General features: G+C 48.4%; 1 protein-coding gene across 2 annotated transcripts in view; it reads right to left on the minus strand.

The window, feature by feature from the left end:
* The window catches only part of HIRA (histone cell cycle regulator), a 107,461-nt gene that overhangs the window by 12,403 nt on the left and 75,854 nt on the right, over window positions 1-19,204 (minus strand). For both annotated transcript variants that reach the window (XM_075898289.1, XM_075898288.1), the window contains 3 exons: window positions 14,050-14,254; window positions 12,990-13,094; window positions 8,325-8,473 (listed from right to left, as the gene is read on the minus strand). In XM_075898289.1, coding sequence (XP_075754404.1) covers window positions 8,325-8,473; window positions 12,990-13,094; window positions 14,050-14,254 — 459 coding nt within the window. The remainder of the gene's footprint in view (window positions 1-8,324; window positions 8,474-12,989; window positions 13,095-14,049; window positions 14,255-19,204) is intronic.

Raw genomic sequence — 19,204 nt, forward strand, 5'->3', positions numbered from 1 at the left:
TCCTGGGACATGTGGAAGTGTGAGACCACCTTGGGAAGAAATCCCGGGTGTGGACGTAACCTCACTTTGTCTTTAAAAAACACCGTGTAAGATGGTTCTGAGGTGAGAGCCTTAAGCTCAGACACCCGCCTGGCAGAGGTAATGGCCACAAGGAAAGCTACCTTGTAAGATAGATGTGTCAGGGAGCATGAAGCTAGGGGCTCGAACGGGGGCTTCATAAGGGCAGTCAGGACCAGGTTAAGGTCCCATGCCGGTACCGGAGGCCTCTCATATGGCATCAACCTGTCGACTCCCTTTAGAAACCTTTTAACCAAGGGGTTGGCAAAGATAGACCTTTGGCCTCCCCCGGTGTGGAAGGCCGCAATGGCCGCCAGGTACACCCTTAGGGAGGCTGTGGCCAGGCCCTGTTTCCGCAGGTGGAGAAGGAATTCCAGGACAGTCGGAACCGCCCCTTCACCTGGAGCGAGCGTCCTGCCCCCCAGCCAGAAGTAAACCTCCTCCTACTTTCCAAGAGGACCTCCTGGACATCTCTAGAGCAGGCTCGCTCCATCACTGAGAGCCACTGAGGAGCCACTCTGCTAGGTGGAGAGATGGAAGGCTCGGGTGGAGTGCCACCCCGGCCTCGCAGCTCTGAGTGATTAGATCTGGCACTAGGGGTAGCCTGAGCGGGCCCTCCACAGTCAGATACAGCAAGGTGGTGAACCAGTACTGTCGAGGCCATACTGGCGCTATCAGGATGGCCCAAGCCCTGAACCTCTGCACTCTGAGGAGTGTGTCGTGGATCAGAGGGAACGGGGGGAAGGCATAGAGTAGGCCCCTGGGCCAGCTGACCTGCAGTGCATCTCCCCGAGAGCCCTGCCCGTGCCCCATGTACGAACAGAACTCCCCGCACTTGGCGTTGCTCGGAGTCGCGAACAGGTCCAGGCGGGGAAACCCCCACCTCTGGAAGACCTCGTGAAGTACATCCCCCCTTAGCACCCACTCGTGTGCCTGGATTGAACGGCTGAGCCTGTCTGCCAGCCCATTCCTGGTTCCTGGGAGGTGAGACGCCTCCAGAGAAATGCTGTGGGCTATACACAGTTCCCATAGCTCTAGGGCTTCCCGGCACAGGGGAGAGGAACGCGCCCCACCCTGTTTGTTGATATAGAACATGGCCATAATGTTGTCTGTCAGCACCGCCACCACTCTGTTCTGTAAGTGGGGAAGGAACGCCCTGCAGGCCAACCTGACCGCCCGCAGCTCCTTGATATTTATATGGAGGCGAGCCTCCTCTGCCAACCACATACCTTGTGTCCTGAGGTTGCCCAGGTGAGCGCCCCATCCCACGTCTGAGGCGTCCGTGACCAGCTGCACCGACGGGGACGGCTTGGTGAATTGGACCCCGGCACACACCGTGCTCTCGTCCTTCCACAGTCCAGCGAGCGCAGGACGTCCTGGGGGATAGTTACCATCGCATCCAGCGGCGACCTCAAGGGGTTGTGCGCTACCTTGAGCCACCCCTGCAATGGGCGCATGCGTAGCATGGCATGTTGGACCACGTAAGTGCCCGCCGCCATGTGGCCTAGCAGCCTCATGCACGTCCTCGCCGTCGTAGTCGGGAACTCCTGCAGCCCCACTACCAGTGATTGAATGGTCGAAAATCTGTCTCTTGGCAGGGACGCCTTGCCCATAGGCGAGTCCAGACGGGCCCCCACAAAGTCTATGACCTGCGTGGGCTCCAGCAGTGATTTGGCCTCGTTTATGAGGAGGCCGAGGCCCTCGAACAGAGCTCTGGCCCTCGAGACATGGTCCAGTACCTGTTCTCGAGACTTGCCCTTTATGAGTCAGTCGTCCAGATATGGGAACACCTGGACCTTGTGCCGCCTCAGGAATGCGGGATTCGGGAGGAAGCTGGCTGGCAAATTTTTGCATGGACGCCCACATATTAAAAGCATAATGCCCCAGCATCAGTTGCTGGTTAGCTATACGTAGCTGGAGGCCCCCTGTGGCATAGGCCTTCCGGCCGAGCAGGTCCAATCTCCTAGGCTCCTTTGCCTTCGGAGTGGGGCCTGGAGGCCCTTGGTGCTCCTTCTGCCCAGCGGCCTGAACCACTATGGATCCCGGAGCCGGGTGGGTAAACAGATACTCATGCCCCTCCTGGGGTACATGGTATCGTCTCTCGACCCCCTTCTGGGTCGGTGCAATAGAGGCCGGCGTCTGCCACAGGGTTTTAGACAGCTTGTCCACAGTTTTATTCAGTGGGAGCGCCACCCGACCAGGGCCCGCTGCCGCTATGATGTCCACCATCGGATCTAAGTCCTCGTGAACCTCCTCGTGCTGGACCGCAAGGTTGACTGCCAGCCTCCGAAGCAGCTCCTGGTGCGCCCTGGAGTCCATGGATGGGGGCTGAGGTGCGGGGTCGGCCAGGGCCTCGTCTGGCGAGGACGACGAGAAGTCCCTTGAGGGGATTGCCTCCTCGGTCAACTGTGCCCCCGGCTCCCCCTGACCAATCACCGGGGGTCTCGGCCCCGAAGCTATGGGCGAGCCACTTCCAGGTTGGGGGGCTGTCAAGGGGGTGGCAGATGGGGTGCTACTTCTTCGGGATGACCCCACTGCCGGCCCCGAAGGGGGAGGCCCCTGGGCCTGATGGTATGCCCAGGGCGTCCAGAAAGCCCACTGGGGTTGCCCCTGCGATTGCTGCTGGACCATCGGATCCCGGTGAGATGATCTGAGCGACAAGCGGGACCTATGGCGAGGCCGCGACCTATATGAGGGCCCGGTTGAAACCACTGACTCAGCCTCCGACTCCGAAGAGTACTCTGATGCCGACCATGAAGGCGCTGATGAAGACTGCACCCTACGTTGGTCTGCCATGGCCGATGGCTTGCCCCTGTGCACCACCCGCAGTGCTGGTGGTGGCATGAGTGGAGGCCTTTGCTGCGGCGGTACCGCGACCGGGTGCATCTGATAGACCGGTGCGTACCCCTCTGGTGCCATCATGTGCACCAGTGCCGCGCTCTGCTGCTGTGCCCCCAAGGAGTAAGCAGGGATCGGTGCCGGGAGCGGCAACAGCGCCGGTGCCGTGCGGGGCGCCTGTTGCGGCACCGCAGGCGGCGCGTAATACGGTGCAGGGCCCTGCACCGCCCAGGGAGCCATCTGCGGCACCGGACCCTGCACCGGTGCCGTCGGCGTAGCGAGCCCACACGCTCCCGGAGTCGCTGCCGGTGCCGTGGGGAGCGGGTCCGGGGTCGGTGCCGGTGTTCGTCCCGACTCCGGTGCCGGTGTTCTCCCCGGCACCGGGGGAAACTGCTGCTGCTGGGCTGAGGCCTGCCCGTTGCCCAGAGGGTCCCACGGCCCAGCCCTGTCCTGCTAGGGGGCACTAGAGGCCTGTGCCGGCGCGGTCCGCTCCTGCGGTACCGGGCCTTCCCCTTCATCCACCGCCATGTGGATGAGGTCCCGGGCTGCCTCAAAGGTCTCTGGGGTGGAAGGCTGACGGACCTCTCCTAGCCCCACTGTCTGCCCAGGGCTCTTGCCCTTGTCTGGGCTGTGCCTCTTCCTAGAGGACTTAGAAGAAAGGTGCCCCTCCTTAGGGTGCACCTTCTGGGCACTCCTCTCTGCCGAGCGACCCCTCGAGCTCTTGGAGGCCCTCGGCACTGGTGACAGCGATCTGCGTCTCGGTGCCCTGCTGTCCGACGGTGCCGCCGTCGGTGCGCTGCGGGCGGAATGAGGCCGCTCCTCGCCCTGAGGCTGCAGTGCCGACTCCATTAGCAGGAGTTTCAGTCGGAAGTCCCTCTCCTTCTTAGTCCTGGGTTTAAAGCTCTTGCAGATAGAGCAGCTTTCAGCTCGATGAGCCTCACCCAGACACTTAAGGCAGTTAGAATGAGGGTCTCCGCAGGGCATAGGCTTGGAGCAGGAGGCACAGGGTTTGAAGCCCTGGGGCCCTGGCATGCCCTCCCCTCACGGGAGGGTTCCACTGCTCCCTTATCTAAATAACTATTTACAGTACTTAACAACTACTTAACTAGATAGAAACTTCAACTGCGAACTATAATACAACGGGTAAGAGATAAGCTGCTAAGAGATAGGCAATAGCCTGAAGCACGCTCCAGCTACCGTCATGGGAGGTAAGAAGGAACTGAGGGGTGGGAGGGCCAGCAGGGGTATATATGCACCGGTATACCGGCGCCACTCCAGGGGGCTCCCTGCTGGCCCTATGGGTACTGCTAAGGGAAAAAAGCTCCAGAATCTGTGCACGCGGCGCGCGTACACCTAATCAGAATGGACATGAGCAAGCACTCGAAGAAGAATAAAAGGTATTAATTACCTTATAATCAAACCACTAGGTGCATGTTTTGAAGATGGTATTGGAATGCACTTCCATCAATAAGAGAATGCTTATACTATAAAAGAAGCACTTCCTACCTCCTTCATTAAAGAGCATGGGAGATTTCATCCTAAATTTTACCTAATTTTTATTTCCATACTACTCTGCAGTATGCTTCCAATCTAAACACTGGTCAAGGTACATGAAATGAACAGGAGTTTGCATGGATGACAGGATATGATGTGAAAGAGAGCTTTGATTATAGCTGTACATAACTTTATAACCAACTTTCTACCTAACAAGCTTGAAACTGAGGTCAGGCTAACCAAACCTTGTGATAGTCTTGGACTAGAATTTGAATCAACTTAGGCCATTGCGAGTATATAAAACATTACAGCTCAAAAAAACAGTTACCTGTTTCTGTAACTGGTGTTCAAGATGTGTTGCTCATATCCATTCAACATAGGTGTGTGTGTTACCACGTGCACCAGTGCTGGAAGATTTTTCCTTCAGTAAGGGGGGAAATACCCATAGGGGCCTGGGTCTTAGCACCCCCTGGAGAACACATTCCTAGCTATATAGGGAGCTCCCAGGCCCCTCCCTCCTCAGTTCCTCTTGCCAAAAATACTCTGACAATGGGGACGGAGGGTGGGAGGTTGAATGGACATGAACAACACATTTTGAAAAACACCAATTATAGAAATAGGTAACTGTTTTTTCTTCTTCAGGTGCTTGCTCATGTCTATTCAACATAGGTGACTGCTAGCAGTGTCTGTGGAGGTGGGCAGGAAACTCAAGAACATGCAGATTGCAGCACCACTCTACCCCAGCCACACCAAGACTACATTGCCCTACAAGTGCACAAGAACACTTTGCACACGTTCCTGACTGCTCTGCGCTCCCTGAGGTATATGAGAACCACTGCCTCATCCTGAGATCACTAGCCCGGCATCTGGGGCATTCTGAGATAAGCTCCTCATCACTGGTCCAAGGCATCGGACACTAGCTAGAGTGAATGTTGAGGCTGCTCGAACAGGACACTGGAGAGTAGATTACAGGGATTCATCCACCAAAGCAGGGAGTGGAGTATATGTGGCGGCATCATGACTACACAGTTGAGGAGGTGCCTTACTGGAGAGTATACCAACGTCAGCCACAGTTGCAAAGGGCAGATCCTGAGCCTGGTAGATGGTACCACATAAGTGCAGGCTTCCATACAGCTGAGGATGTGCAAGCACACCCTCACAGTCATCAGGAGGGTGAGGGATAGCTGATCATTTTGGTCCCATAGTGCTCTGGACTGGTCCTGAAAGAGGGCTGCTGTGGCTGCTGTAGAGCTGAGTACTGCACCTATACCCATCCCACACCGTGGCCAAGACCCAGCGATCTGATGTAATTTCCATCCATGCAGGGAGAAAGGGATTGAGATGGAATAAGAAGTGGCAGAGAGGTGTCTGTTATGTTGCCCTTGGGCATACTTGTTTGAGGGCTTAGAGTGACTTGACAAGCCTTGAGACCCTGGCTGTGGTTGTTGCCCCTGTCTCTTTCTGAATGGCTTCACACACCCCTGGGTCAGGTCCTGCCTAGTAAGCTGCTGAAAAAGCTGGGGCTTAAAATTTTTATGCTCCGATATGTAGAGACCCAATGTTTTAAGGATTCTAAGAGAATCCTTGAGCCCATGCAAGTTGATGCCTGTCTGTTCCGCAGAGTTTTACTGTTGAAGGGGAGATTTTGGATTGAGTTTTGGGTCTCCACAGACAAAACCAAGAGAAGAAGCCACACAGCCCTTCTCATGGAGATCATGGAGGCTCTGGACCTTGCTGCTGAGTCTGCAGCATCCGACGGCACCTGTAAAGCTGCCCTTGCTAGGGCCGAGCCTTGCTCCTGAGCACCTTTACCACCTCCCTGGATGCTTTGGAGAGCAATGCCTCAAATTTGGCAGTTCACTGCCATGAGCTGAGGTCATAGCACACGAACAGAGTCTTATGGTTCACCCCCTGTAATTGAAAGGCTGGCCAAAGAATAAAGCTTTCTTCCAAACAAATCCAAATATTTGCAATCCTTATTTTTCGGCATGGGGGAAGGTTGGCCCAGTTGCTCCCTGTGTTTCAATGACTCCCACTATAAGGGAGTTTGGCAGTGGGTGGGTGTAGAGGTAGTTGTGGTCCTAGGGAGGCACAAAGTACTTCATCTCCACTCTCTTTGAAATAAATGAGATATAAAAGGGTGTTTGCCAAAGTGCCCTGGCAATCTTGGCTACCCCTTCATGTAGGGGTAGGGCCAGTCCAGGCAGTGTACCATGATCAAGGACTCCAAGGAGGAGTCCAAGACCTCCTGGACTTCCTCTGCTTGCAGCAGAAGGTCTGTGGCTACCCACTTGAGAAAGTCCTGGTGGGCCTTTGTATCATCCGGGGGGACTACCATGAAGGGGCCCAATGGCCTCATCTGGTGAGGAGGAGGAAGAGGAGGAGGAGGAGGAGGAGGAGGAGGAGGAGGAGACCTGACCCCCTTGATCTCACACTAACCCCTCCAGTTTGGGTATGAGATGATCTCTCACCTCCAGTGTCAGGACCTGGCTCATTAGGAGTGCCAAGGAAAGGGTTCAAGGCTCCAGTCACTGAACAAGCTGCATGGGGCTGAACCAGGAAACACCAGGGGGTCCAAGGGCACCACTATACCTGGCAATATTGCTGAGGCCAAGGGATGCCTTGAGAGGCCATCTGCATTATCACTTGGTACTTCTCCTACTCTGGTGCTGAAGGCTGTGGCGTGGGCAGGGAAGCACTGTCACAGGTGGCAAAAAGTAACTAAGGAAGGAGTAGACTGGGAGTGCCCTATATAATGCGGCATGCGCACGCCACTCCAGGTGGCTCTGAGATCCAGGCCCCTACGGTTACTGCCGAGGGAAAATCTTCCAGCACCAGTTCATGTGGTGAGCACACACACTTATGTTAAATGGACACGAGCAAGCATTCAAAGAAAAACATTACAGCTTCCACATAAAAGAATGTACAATTTGTCAATTTCAGCTGTTTAATTTGTTCCAGTCTAAAACTCAGCATCATTCTTAAGGGGTGTGAAAACAGAAAAAGGTTCAGATGAAATGTGAACCAGATTTGTGGGTACTTATCTCACAGCTGACCTCAACAAGATCACACAGGTTACTTTAAACTTCTGATGCTAAAACAAAAGCCTAATGTTGAGAAGGAAGAAAAACTACAGTTATCCCTGAGGAAGTGTATATGCCACAAAAATATTCTAATTACAGTGTTCTTCTCAATCTCCAGTCATTTATGGCATTTGCCTTTTAAATAAATGTTACTTCTAATGATACAGTCCACTCTAATGAGGGAATTTAATGGAGGAATGCAATGTCTGACACAGGAAGTATTTTAATTGGCTAATAGGATCATAGGATGCTATAAAGATTATGGTTAGATTATGACTCTAGGAGCCAATTCACTAGTGAAGCTGCCCTCAGGATGACATACAGTGAATATTATATTTATTAATATTACATGTTTGATACTAAATCATTTTGCACAGTTGCAAAAGTAATGACAAAAACAGCAAACTACAATGATTGACAAAGCCAATGGACACAGTTATTAATGTTACAGGAAGAAGAAAGAGGAACATAAGTGTCCCAGAGTGGGCAAAGAGGAAGAAGAGAAAAGTCTTAGGATAATATTCTGCACTATGAAGCATCACACTATTCCATAAAAATAAGGGATCCAGTAATGCACTGGATGAATGAATTTAATTAAACATTTTACAAAATATGCAATATACACGGGATTTAAAAAAAGACAAATGGGTAGCAATGTTCTCTGATGCTATCAAAATATTAAATACCTACTTTTTTTTTTAACATCGTAAATTCTCCCCGGGAACCTTGAATAAGCTTTCCACTAACCACTTGTTTAATAGTATAACAATAAAACCCTAAATGCTCTCTCCTCCCAATGGGACTATTACTTCATTTCTGAAGGTGTCTACTTCTACAGGCAAATTCTCTTACCAGCTTCCCGCTGCAGTAAGAATTCGACTGGTGAGGACAGTCTCCCATTCTTTGCCTTCCCGATTACACTTCAACCTGCTCAGCTTGGAACCTCCCACAGTGGTCATCTCATTCTCCACCTCAATGTACATGGAGGGATCTGAGCTTATCTGAAAAAAAGAAAAGAAAAATCTTCTTATACAGAAGAAAATTGTTCAGGAAGCCTCAAATAATGTAGGTCCAAAATAGGGCCCAACAGTACCTTAGAGAGTGATTGAGAAAAAACTTTAGTTTTTTGTTTAAAATATCCTCAATATATGCCAAATTACTTAAAAGGAAGAGATTCCATGAGCTACTCCCAATCAATAATTTCTGATTATTTTGAGTTTCCCAATTAAAAAAAAGTGTTTATTAAATTCTGGACACCAAATCTAGTTCAAATGGGCTAATGCTGCAGTCTTTCAGAATTCCTACAGTAAAAGCCAGACTTCTCTGGTAAAAGCACGTAAAGAAGGGACTATGTAGTATGTGAGTCTGTGTTAATGTTGCCTTCCAGGAGCTGAGCATGTAACTACCATATAGAGAACTCAGAAAAAATGCCCAGTTTTTTACTTGAGTAATGCAGAGGTGCATAGGTGAAGAGAGTTACCAGTCCTGCTGCTGCTGCCACCGCCAGTTCCTTTTGAACACCAAGGCTAAGTAAAAGAAGGGAGAGGGTGCTTATGGAGGCGAAGAGGTAGCCATGTTAGTCTGCAAAAACAACAACATGTCCCGTGGCACCTTGGAAATTAAAATTTATTAGGGCATAAGCTTTCATGGGTAAGCCCCACTTCAGATTAAATGGATTTGAAATTACAGAGGCAGGGATGTATATATGAAAGAACAACAACAACAACAAAGGTATTTAAAAAGTGTTTATGAGGCTAAACAAGTCAGGGTGGATGTGGCTCATTCACTGCAGCTGATGGAGAGGCATGAATATCAAGAGATAGGAAGTTGCCTTTGCAGTGTGTTAACCAATTTAAATCTTTATTCAAGCCTAACTGGATTGAACTGAATTTGCAAATGAACTGGAGTTCAGCGGTTTCCTTTTGTAACTGAGTTCTGAAGTTTTTTTGTAGAAGAATGGCTACTTTTAAATTCTTTACGGAATGTCCAAGCAGATTAAAATGTTCTCCTACAGGTTTATGCATGTTACCTTTCATGATGTCCCATTTGTGTCCCTTTATACTTTGGCACAGAGACTGTCCTATCTGGCCAATATACATGGCAGAGGGATATTGATGGCACTTGATGGCATATAGCACATTAGTGGAAGTGCAGGTGCATGAGCCCCTGATGTTGTGGCTTATGTGGTTAGGTCTTACGATGGTATGGCTTGTATAGATTTGTGGACAGAGTTGGCAACAGGGTTTGTTGCAGGGATAGGTTCCTGGATAAGTGTTTCTGTGAAGTGGTGTGTGGCTGCGGGTGAGCATTTGCTTCAGGTCGGAGAGCTCTCTGTATGTGAAGACTGGTCTGTCTCCTTAGGTCTGTGAGAGTGAGGGATCATTTTCCAGGGTAGTTTGTAGATTGTCAATGATTGCACTGGTGGGCTATGTCTACACTGCACCCCTTTTCCGGAAAAGGGATGCAGATGAGACAAATCGGAATTGCAAATGAAGCGGGGATTTAAATATCCCCTGCTCCATTTGCATGAACATGGCTGCCGCTTTTTTCCAGCTTGGGGCTTTGCCGGAGAAAGCGCCAGTCTAGACGGGATCTTTCGGAAAATAAAGCCTTTTCCGAAAGGTCCCTTATTCCTGAATTTCCCTTATTCCCCGTCTAGACTGGCGCTTTTCTCCGAAAAAGCCCCGAGCCGGAAAAAAGTGGCAGCCATGTTCATGCAAATGGAGCGGGGGATATTTAAATCCCCGCTTCATTTGCAATTCCGAATTGTTTCATCTGCATCCCTTTTCCGGAAAAGGGGTGCAGTGTAGACACAGCCATGGGGTTTCAGTTGGGAGTTCTAGATGATAACTATTGGTGTTCTGTTATTTTCCATGTTGGACCTGTCCTGAAATAGGTGACTTCTGGGTACTTTTCTGGCTCTGCCAATCTGTTTCTTCACTTCCCCAGGTGGGTATTTAAGTTTTAAAAATGCTTGATAAAGATCTTGTAGATGTTTGTCTCCATTTGAAGGATTGGAGCAGATATAGTTGTATCTTAGAGCTTGGCTACAGACAATCGATCTTATGATGTGTCCTGGATGGAAGCTCGAGGCATGTAGGTAAGAACAGAGGTCTGCAGGTTTCTGGTATAGGGTGGTGTTTATGTAACCATCATTTATTTGTATTGTAGTGTCCAGGAAATCGATCTCCTGCATGGATTGGTCCAGGCTGAGTGGAAATTGTTGAAATCCCGGTGGAATTCTTAAAGGGTCTCCTTCCCAAGGGTCCATAGAATGAAGATGTCATCAATGTAACACAAGTAAAGGTGTGCCAGGAGACGGGAGTTGAGGAAACATAGTGTTTTTATGGCTGACCTAAAACTAACACATTGTAGGGCCATGTGGGTGCCCATATCAGCGCCTATGACTTGAAGATATAAATTGTCCCCAAATCAAAAATGATTGTGGGTGAGGAAAACGTCACATAGATCAGCTACCAGGTGTGCAGTGGCATCACAGGGGATAATGTTCCTGACAGCTTGTAGTCCAGGTCAAGTGATAACAGAAGGAATGAACTGCTGAAATGCATTGCCTCTGCAGCCAGGTGAGGAAAGAAATATGGAGTCAGAAGCTAGAGCAGGGGTGTGCAATAATTTTTGTTGGGGGGGCCACTGCAAGATTTTGGAAAGTGATTAAGGGCCATATTTTTCTGTGGAGGAGGTGTGGAGGTGTTTAGGATGGTGCAGAAGAGTGTAAAGGGTAAGGGACTGGGGTACAGAAGACAATGTTAGGTCTGAGAGGGAGTTTGGGTGAAAAAGGGGGTTGTGACCTGGGGCAGGAGCCTGGGGTAGAGAGTAAGGTTGTTAAATATTTCTTAATTTACAAGTCAAGCAGTCGATAGGCACTTTCCCCATTCCTCTTTTGAAATGTAGGGCTTTTGTACATTTCAAAGGAGGAATGTGGATCTTGGCATGGGGCTGGGTCCAGTGGGAAGTCCAGGCAGCACATGGGCTTGCCAGCTTTGAAATGTACAAGAGTCCCCAGTGGGGAAGTGCCCTCACGAAGTCTCCCACCGACCCCGGGCTTCATGTTGCGCTGCCACTTTGAAATGTCACATGGAGCCCAGGGTCAGTTCGGGACTCCCCAGCTGATCCCGGGCTTAGCAAAGCATTTCTGTGGAACCTGAGATCAGCTGGGATACCACTGATTCCGCCTGGTATTTCCCCAGAACCCGGGGTCAGCTGGGGACTCCCAAGCTGATCCAAGGTTCCACAGTAATGCTATTATGGAGCCCAGGATCAGCTGGGGAATCCTCAGCTGACACCGGGCTCCACACGATGCTGCAGCTTTGAAACACTGAGGCAGCTTTCAAAGGGGAAGCACCGCACAGCTGCATCCAGGATCAGCTGTGAGGCGCTGCCCTTTTGAAACACCACCTCGGCATTTCAAAGCGGCAGTGCCACAAGGAGCTGACCCCGGGCTCCATGTGGAGCTGCTTTGAAACACCAAAGTACCTCCTCTTCCCCGCACTTTGCTGCCTCTATCTGATAGAGGCAGAAAGGGGGGGCGGGATTGATTAGACGACAGGACTATCCAATAAGCATTTGCTTATCGGACAGTCGACTAGTCCTTAACATCCTTAGTGCAGAGCCCAGGAGGGGGTCTGGGTGCAGGAGAGAATCCTGGCCTGAGGGAGGGGTACAGGGTATGAAAGGGGGTATAGGGTCTGGGAGGGAGTTGTGACCTAGGGCAGGGGGTTTGGAGGGTGACCTGGGACAGGGAGTTGAGGTGCAGGAATGCCAGAGGTAGGTTCTGGCTGGGAGGTGCTTACCTAAGCCTCTCCTGGCCAGCAGCCCTGCAGCACCCCCAGAGACCGCTTAAAACTGCGGGCTGCTTCCTCCGTCAGGCTCTCAGATCTGAGGGAACAGGGAGAGACTTGCGCAGCCCCAGTCCCCCAGGCCAATCTCTCAAGCGCCTACTGTCTAGTTGTTTCCTGCCAACTAGAGCTGAGGGATTGGCTGGGTTCAGTTCCTATTGGCTGGTTGTTTCCAGCCAATAAGAGATGAGAACTGGGCTGGAGGCAGGTAGATCACAAAAAGCCTCCTTCTGCCTCCAGAGTAGAGAGGCACACAGCAGCCCTGTGCTTAGATCAGCATCTGCTACATGCCTGAGGGTCCTGGCAGGGTGTCCATGGGCTGGATTTGGTGGTTTGGCAGGCCTGATCCAGCCTCCGAGAGATATCTTGCCCACTCCTGAGCTAGAGGATGCATGTGACCTATTTAGGTTCCAAATCCAAGTCAGTTAGGGAAGGAAAAGAAACAGCTGGAAGACCAACAATGGCAGGAAATAGCCAAGTGGAAAAATCTTAGAAAAAAGTAGGGTGGTTAAGGCTCCTTCTTAGACAGGGCAAAGAGAATCTGCTTGAATCCTTCAGTTTAATATAACTATTTTGAGTATCTTAAGGATATTTTTAGCAAAGTAAACTAATCTTGGGGAAAATGCCTTTTAAGTAAACAATGTTGGTGTCATCCACTTACTTGCAATGTAAACGATTTCTGTGGGATTGGGGTTGGCAGTTTAAGTGCTAATGCTGGTGCAGATATGCAAGTGGCATCCTTCTCAGAGGCCAGGGCAGCTGGCGACTAGAAAAAAAGTCAACATATATACAATTAAAAACAAAAACTTATGAACATATGAAACAGCAAATGGTTATCATTCACTAAGGTGTCTCAGTACCGATATATCCAAGTTGCCAAGAGGGAAACCTTAAATAATGTTTAACACACATTTATCAGAAAAACCTTAGGCAAAAACATTTTTTTAAAATACATATTCCATAACTACTATGTTCTCATTCTCTAAACTAGTTGCTCAGAATTGTGAGGAACAATATGTGGTCATTATACTTTGCATTATATCATCTTTACCACTTTCCATATGCACTATCTTAATGGAAGCTCCCGTACGTTTCAGGCCTAGACCAGCCTTTGAGTGTTGGTAAAAAAAAAAGGAAAAACTTAAAAAACAATAAATAATCTAGCAGCACCTAAAAGGCTAACAAAACATGTAGATGGTATCATGAGCTTTTTGGGTACACTTCTTCAGATGTTATTGCAACTGATAGATGGGAAGTATTTCCATAATGTACTAACTAGGTATGTACTCTACTATGTTCTACTGAATGGAAAGTCAAATCTGTTTAAGTTCTTACAATTATGTCATCTCTTGAATCTCATTGCTGACAGCTGATGGAGTTTCTCATTTAGTTCAAGTGGCAGACATCTGTGGTGTTTGAAACCAAGGTCCTGCGTCTAACTCCAATACTACATATATACAGGTTAGTTAGGGGCTGTGATATTTGTATGTGCACAGCACACAGGTTTGTTACATTAAGTGCACCTTTATTTTAAAACCTTAAGAATTGGGTAAAAAGCAAGCAACAGGATTAGCTTCAAAATTTTGAGGAACCTTAGTACTCCTGGTTTAACTTGACCACCTTCTGTTTAATCTAATGCAAGGAAAACATTTTGCTTTAGTAAATAAATAGCAAAAATCACAAATATTAATATTATGCACATAAATTAAATTACTGATTACCTGAACAGTTAAAGTCACAGGCACTAGTCTGGAGTCCTTTCGAGGCCTGCCTTTCTTTTTCTTTTCTACTGTTTCTCCCTCAACTTCTAGTTTACGCTTAGGCAGTGTCAGTGGTTTAGTAGCTGGAATCTTCTCTTCACTATCACTGCTGCTCTCCAGAATATCCTTGGGCTTATTCTCTTTAATTAAATTCTGATCTTTTAATCTGCATTAAAAGTAAAAGATTAGTTTCATAATTTACGTAAAATGCATTCAAAGTAGTCTCCCAAGTCTCTTCTGACTTTGGGAAATGGGCAGAAAAGATAATGTACCTTACATACATACTTATGGATCAGTGTGCTATGCAAGTGATCCTGGGAAAATGTACCCATTAGGAGAACAGGAACAGCCCCTACTGGATAAGACCCAAGTTCTTGCTAATCATGTATTATGTCTCCATCAACAGCCAGAACCGAATTCTTCAGATGTATAAGAATCCCACAGTCTGAAGATGTGGGGTAATCTGCCCTTCCCCACATGTAGGTATCATTCTGGGTACTAGTAGTTAAGACACTGATTGCAGGACTGAAGTACGAGGTTTAATAGTCTTTGCACTTTTATTAATTATGAAAACTCTGGTTACTTTTGATATCCATATAAATTGGGGTGAGGAACCTTTTTGGGGTCAGGGGCCACTGACCCACAGAAAAATCAGCCAGTCCCAGGCTAGTAGATTTTGTGTGCTCCAGTCCCACATGGGGGGGGGGGGAGGGAAGACTGTGGGGGCTAGATGCCAGCATGGGTCCCCCAATGTTGAAGAGGAAACTGAAGCCTCAGGGGCTGGATCCAGGCAAGCCGTATGTTCCCCACCCCTGATATAAATGTTGAATCACTTTTTGAATCTTCCTAAGTTCTTGGTCTTAACAATAGTCTATGGCAGTGAGTTCCACAGGCTAATTACATTTTTCTGTTTAGTGGTTCTGAATTTGCCTTCTTTAATTTTCATTGCTTGTCTCTTGCTCTGTTAGGAGACAGGCAGAAGAGAAGGTTACTCACATTGTGCAGTAACAGAGGTGCTTTAAGATGGCTGTCCCTGTGGGTGCTCCACCCTAGGTGGCACCCAGTCAAGAGATTTTTGGTAGCAGTGCCCTCTGGTAGGCTGTGCAATCGGAGCAGACAGTAGGCGTGGTGCCGCTACTATGCATACACAGCCAACTGTCCCTTCAGTTCCTTCTCTGCCCTGGAAAAAAAACAAGCATGTCTGAAGCAGAGGGGAGGAAGGGCGGTTAGTGGAGCACCCACAGGAACAACCATCTCAAGGAACCTGTGTTACTCCACAAGGTGAGTGACCCTCTCGTCTTCTTCGAAGAGTGTCCCTACCGGTGACTATGTAGTAGTACCCGTGATCAGAGCTGGGTGCTTCGGCTAGTCAGTATCCTGCATAGCAGCTAGAACGGTGTGCCCAAAGTGAGTACCATGGGACAGGTAAGTATCAAGAGCCCACTGTTTAGCAAACATATGAACAGAGGACCATGTTGAGGATCTACAAATGTCCATAAGAGGTATGCTATGCCGGTAAGAAGTTGAAGCCTCCAGGCCCTCATGGAGCATGCACGTAGCTGCAATGGAGGATATCGGCTAAAGATGTAGTAGGCCAGTCTGATGCAGTCTACTATCCACCTGGATAACCTCTGGGTAGAGATTGGCATGCCCAAGGATCTCTCTGCAGTAGAAACAAACATCCTTGTTGACTTGTGGGTTTGTTTAGTTTTGTTCAAATAAAAGGCAATTGACCTGCAGACACTGAGTGTGTGCCTCCTTTTATCAGCGTGAGGCTTTGGAAAGAAGACAGGTAAGTTTATGGGTTCATTACAGTGATAATCAGTGGGGACCTTTGGGAGGAACTTTGGGTGTGGGCAGAGAACCACTTTGTCCTTATGAAATACTGTGAAAGGGGGGTCCGCCATCAGTGCACCGATTTCACCCATCCTCCTGGTTGCTGTGACGGCCACCAAGAAGGCCACCTTCATAGAAAGATGGAGCTTGGAACATATTGCCTGGGTTCAAATGGTTTACTGCTGACAGCTCGAACCACTAAATTGAGGTCCCAATCTGGAACAGGAGGTCTGATAGGTGGGTAAGTGTTTTCTATACCCTTGAGGAAGCACTTGATCATTGTATGTGTGAAGACAGATTTGTTGTCAATGGGCTGACAGAAGGTCTTTATGGCTGCGAGGTGAACTTTTAAGGAACTGAAGGAGAGGCCCAACTCTTAATTCTAAGAGGTATTCCAAGATGTTAGCAAGTGGTACCATTGACGGGTTCAAGCATTTTTGTCCAAACTGTGAATCTTCGTCTCTTACAGAAGTAAGATTTTCTGATTGTTATTCTGCGACTGTTCAATAAAATTTGTTTGACCTGATCAGTGAATGCTGTTTCTATTGAGGTGAAACATTGAGAAACCATGCGTGGAGATGAAGTGTTTGAAGACAGGTGATGAACTCGGCCACCCTCTTATAACAGAAGATGAGGAAGCAATGGAAGTTTTCACAGCTTTCTCTTGGACATATGAAGCCGGTAAGTGTATCACGTCTGCCAAAGCCAAACTGGAGCAATGATGATCACTGTGGCTGCGTCTGACCTTATTTATAATAATATATAATAATATGGAGATATACCTATCTCATAGAACTGGAACAGACCATGAGAGGTCTTCCAGTCCAGTCCCATACCCTCACAGCAGGACCAAGTACCATCCCTGACAGATTTGCCCCAGATCCCTAAATGGCCCCTTCAGGGATTGAACTCACAACCCTAGGTTAGCAGGCCAATACTCAAACTACTGAGCTATCCCACCCCCATATTTTGTTGACTACTCAATGAAGGAGTGGAATTGGAGGGAAAGCATAGAGATGTGGTGCATTCCAGAGTACTGTGAACGTGCCCCCAGGGAATGCACGCCAACGCCCACATGCAAACAGTATTGTGGATGCTTCTTGCTGGCATTGGTTGCAAACAGGTCCACTGTCAGAAAACCCCAGTAGTTGAACAGTTGATGGAGAATTTTGGGTTCCATTTCCCATTCACGATTAGAATTGAAATTCCTGCTGAGGTCTTCCAAAATGAGACTGTCCTTGCCAGGTAAATCAGAGGCTTGTAGGTGGATTTCATGTGCAATGCACCATTTTCAAAGGCAGACAGCCTCCCTGAACAGACAGTAGGAACTGGCTCCATCCTTCCTGTTGACATAATACATGGTTGCTTGGTTGTCCATGAAGATCTGAACTGTGTTGTTGCGTATGAAGTGTAGGAAATGCTGGTATGCATAGAATACTGGAGTTCCCGTATGTTTATGTGCAGGTTCAATTCCTGTGAAGACCAACGTCCCTGCGTTTTGAGAAAGCCTGAGTGCACTTCCCAGCCCAGGAGAGAGACATCCATTGTGATGGTCATGGAGAGGGGTCTTTTGTGAAATGGTTCTCCAACGCACACACTTCTTGGGTCTGTTCACCAGTCTAGGGATTGTTTGATCCTGACTGGGATTGATCCTAATTTGTTGATGCTGATGAAGTATGGTTTGTATATAGTCCTCAGCCATTGCTGTGCAGGCCTCATGTACAGTCTGGTATGCTGCACTACTCAGTGGCTGCTGCCATATGTCCTAGCAACTGGAGATACATCCTTGCAGGGACTTGTGGACTGGATTTGGCCAGTGAAACTAGGTCCTGTATAGTCTGGAACCTTTGTTGTGGGAGAGAGGCTATGGCCTCCATGCAACTGAGGTGAGCTCCAATAAACTCCATTATCTGAGCTGGCTTGGAGTTTGCATTTGGACAGATTTATCTGTAAACTAGAATTCTGGAACACAAGTCCTGGTTAGGGAGACTGTGTTCTGCGCTTTTTGACTTGTTTGCTCTTATTATACAGTCATTGAGATATGGAAATATTGAGACCCCTTGTCTGCAGAGATGTGTGGCAAAAACTGCAAGCACTTTTGAAAAGACCCGCAGAGCGATGGAGAGTCCTAACAGCAGCACTGTGTACTGGAAGTGTGCCTTGCAGACTGCAAATCTGATGTACTTCCAATGCGCTGGGTGAACGGATATGTGAAAATATGTGCCTGGAGGTTGAGAATCGACAACCACTTAAGACAGGGATAATAGTGGATAGAGTAACCATCTTGAAGCATTGTGGTCATATATATCAGTTGAGCTTCCTGAGATTTCTATCCCCCCAACTTCTTTGTTGTGACAAAGTAATGGGAGTAAAATCCTTTGCCTCTGTAGCAGTGAGGTACGGATTTTGTAGCCCCTAGATGGAGCAGGTGGTCGATATCCTGGAGGAAAATGCTCTGGTGAGATGGATCCCTGAAGAGGGACAAGGAGGGGGAGTGAGAAGGCAGGGTAGACAAAAAATAGATACAATATCTGCCCTTTTTAATATCCAGTACCCATCTGTCGGTCATGACAGAGGACCATTGGTGGTAGAAGGGTACTAGACATTGGCAGAATAGTTGGTAGGACAGTGGTTGCCTTAAACAGAGAGGTGTTACCAGACTCTCCACCTGACCTTCAAAATATTTCTCATAGTCGAGGGTTGAAAGGTAGAGGGCTAGTCAGGAGTTTGTCTCCATTTGGTTTGGCGTTGTCTCCTTTTGTTGTCAAAGTGCCTCTTCTTGATTAAAAGGCATGGGTTTGCATTTGAGTAAAATACCATCCCTGTTTACATTTTGTTGCAGGAACATGAATGCCAAGTGTTTTCAATGTGGCAGTCTTTGAGTGAATGATGGGAAGCCTCAGTGGTACCTGCAAACAGCTTGGAGCCCTGTAAAGAAAGATCTTTCACTGTGGCTTGTACCTCACGAGGAAAACCAGATAATTGGAGCCATGATGACTTCCTCTTTACAACGGCCATTGTGATGGAAGGAAGTAGTATTAGAAGTGTCCAAGGCTGCCTGTAAAGCTGTGCGAGAAATCAGGATGTCTTAATTTATGTTGGCCCTGAATTGCTCTCTTTTGTCTTCTGGAAGGCTATCAATAAAATGTGATAGTTGCTCAAAAATGTGTGTGTATTTTGTGAGTATCATGGAGTAGTTCGAGATCTGGAGCTGGAGAGACGCAGAGGAATAGGCTTTAAAATATGTAGCTGGAGTTGGCGTACCTTAAACCATGTTTGG

Source organism: Pelodiscus sinensis, chromosome 15 (genome assembly GCF_049634645.1).
Source record: "Pelodiscus sinensis isolate JC-2024 chromosome 15, ASM4963464v1, whole genome shotgun sequence".
Lineage (NCBI taxonomy): Eukaryota > Metazoa > Chordata > Testudines > Trionychidae > Pelodiscus > Pelodiscus sinensis.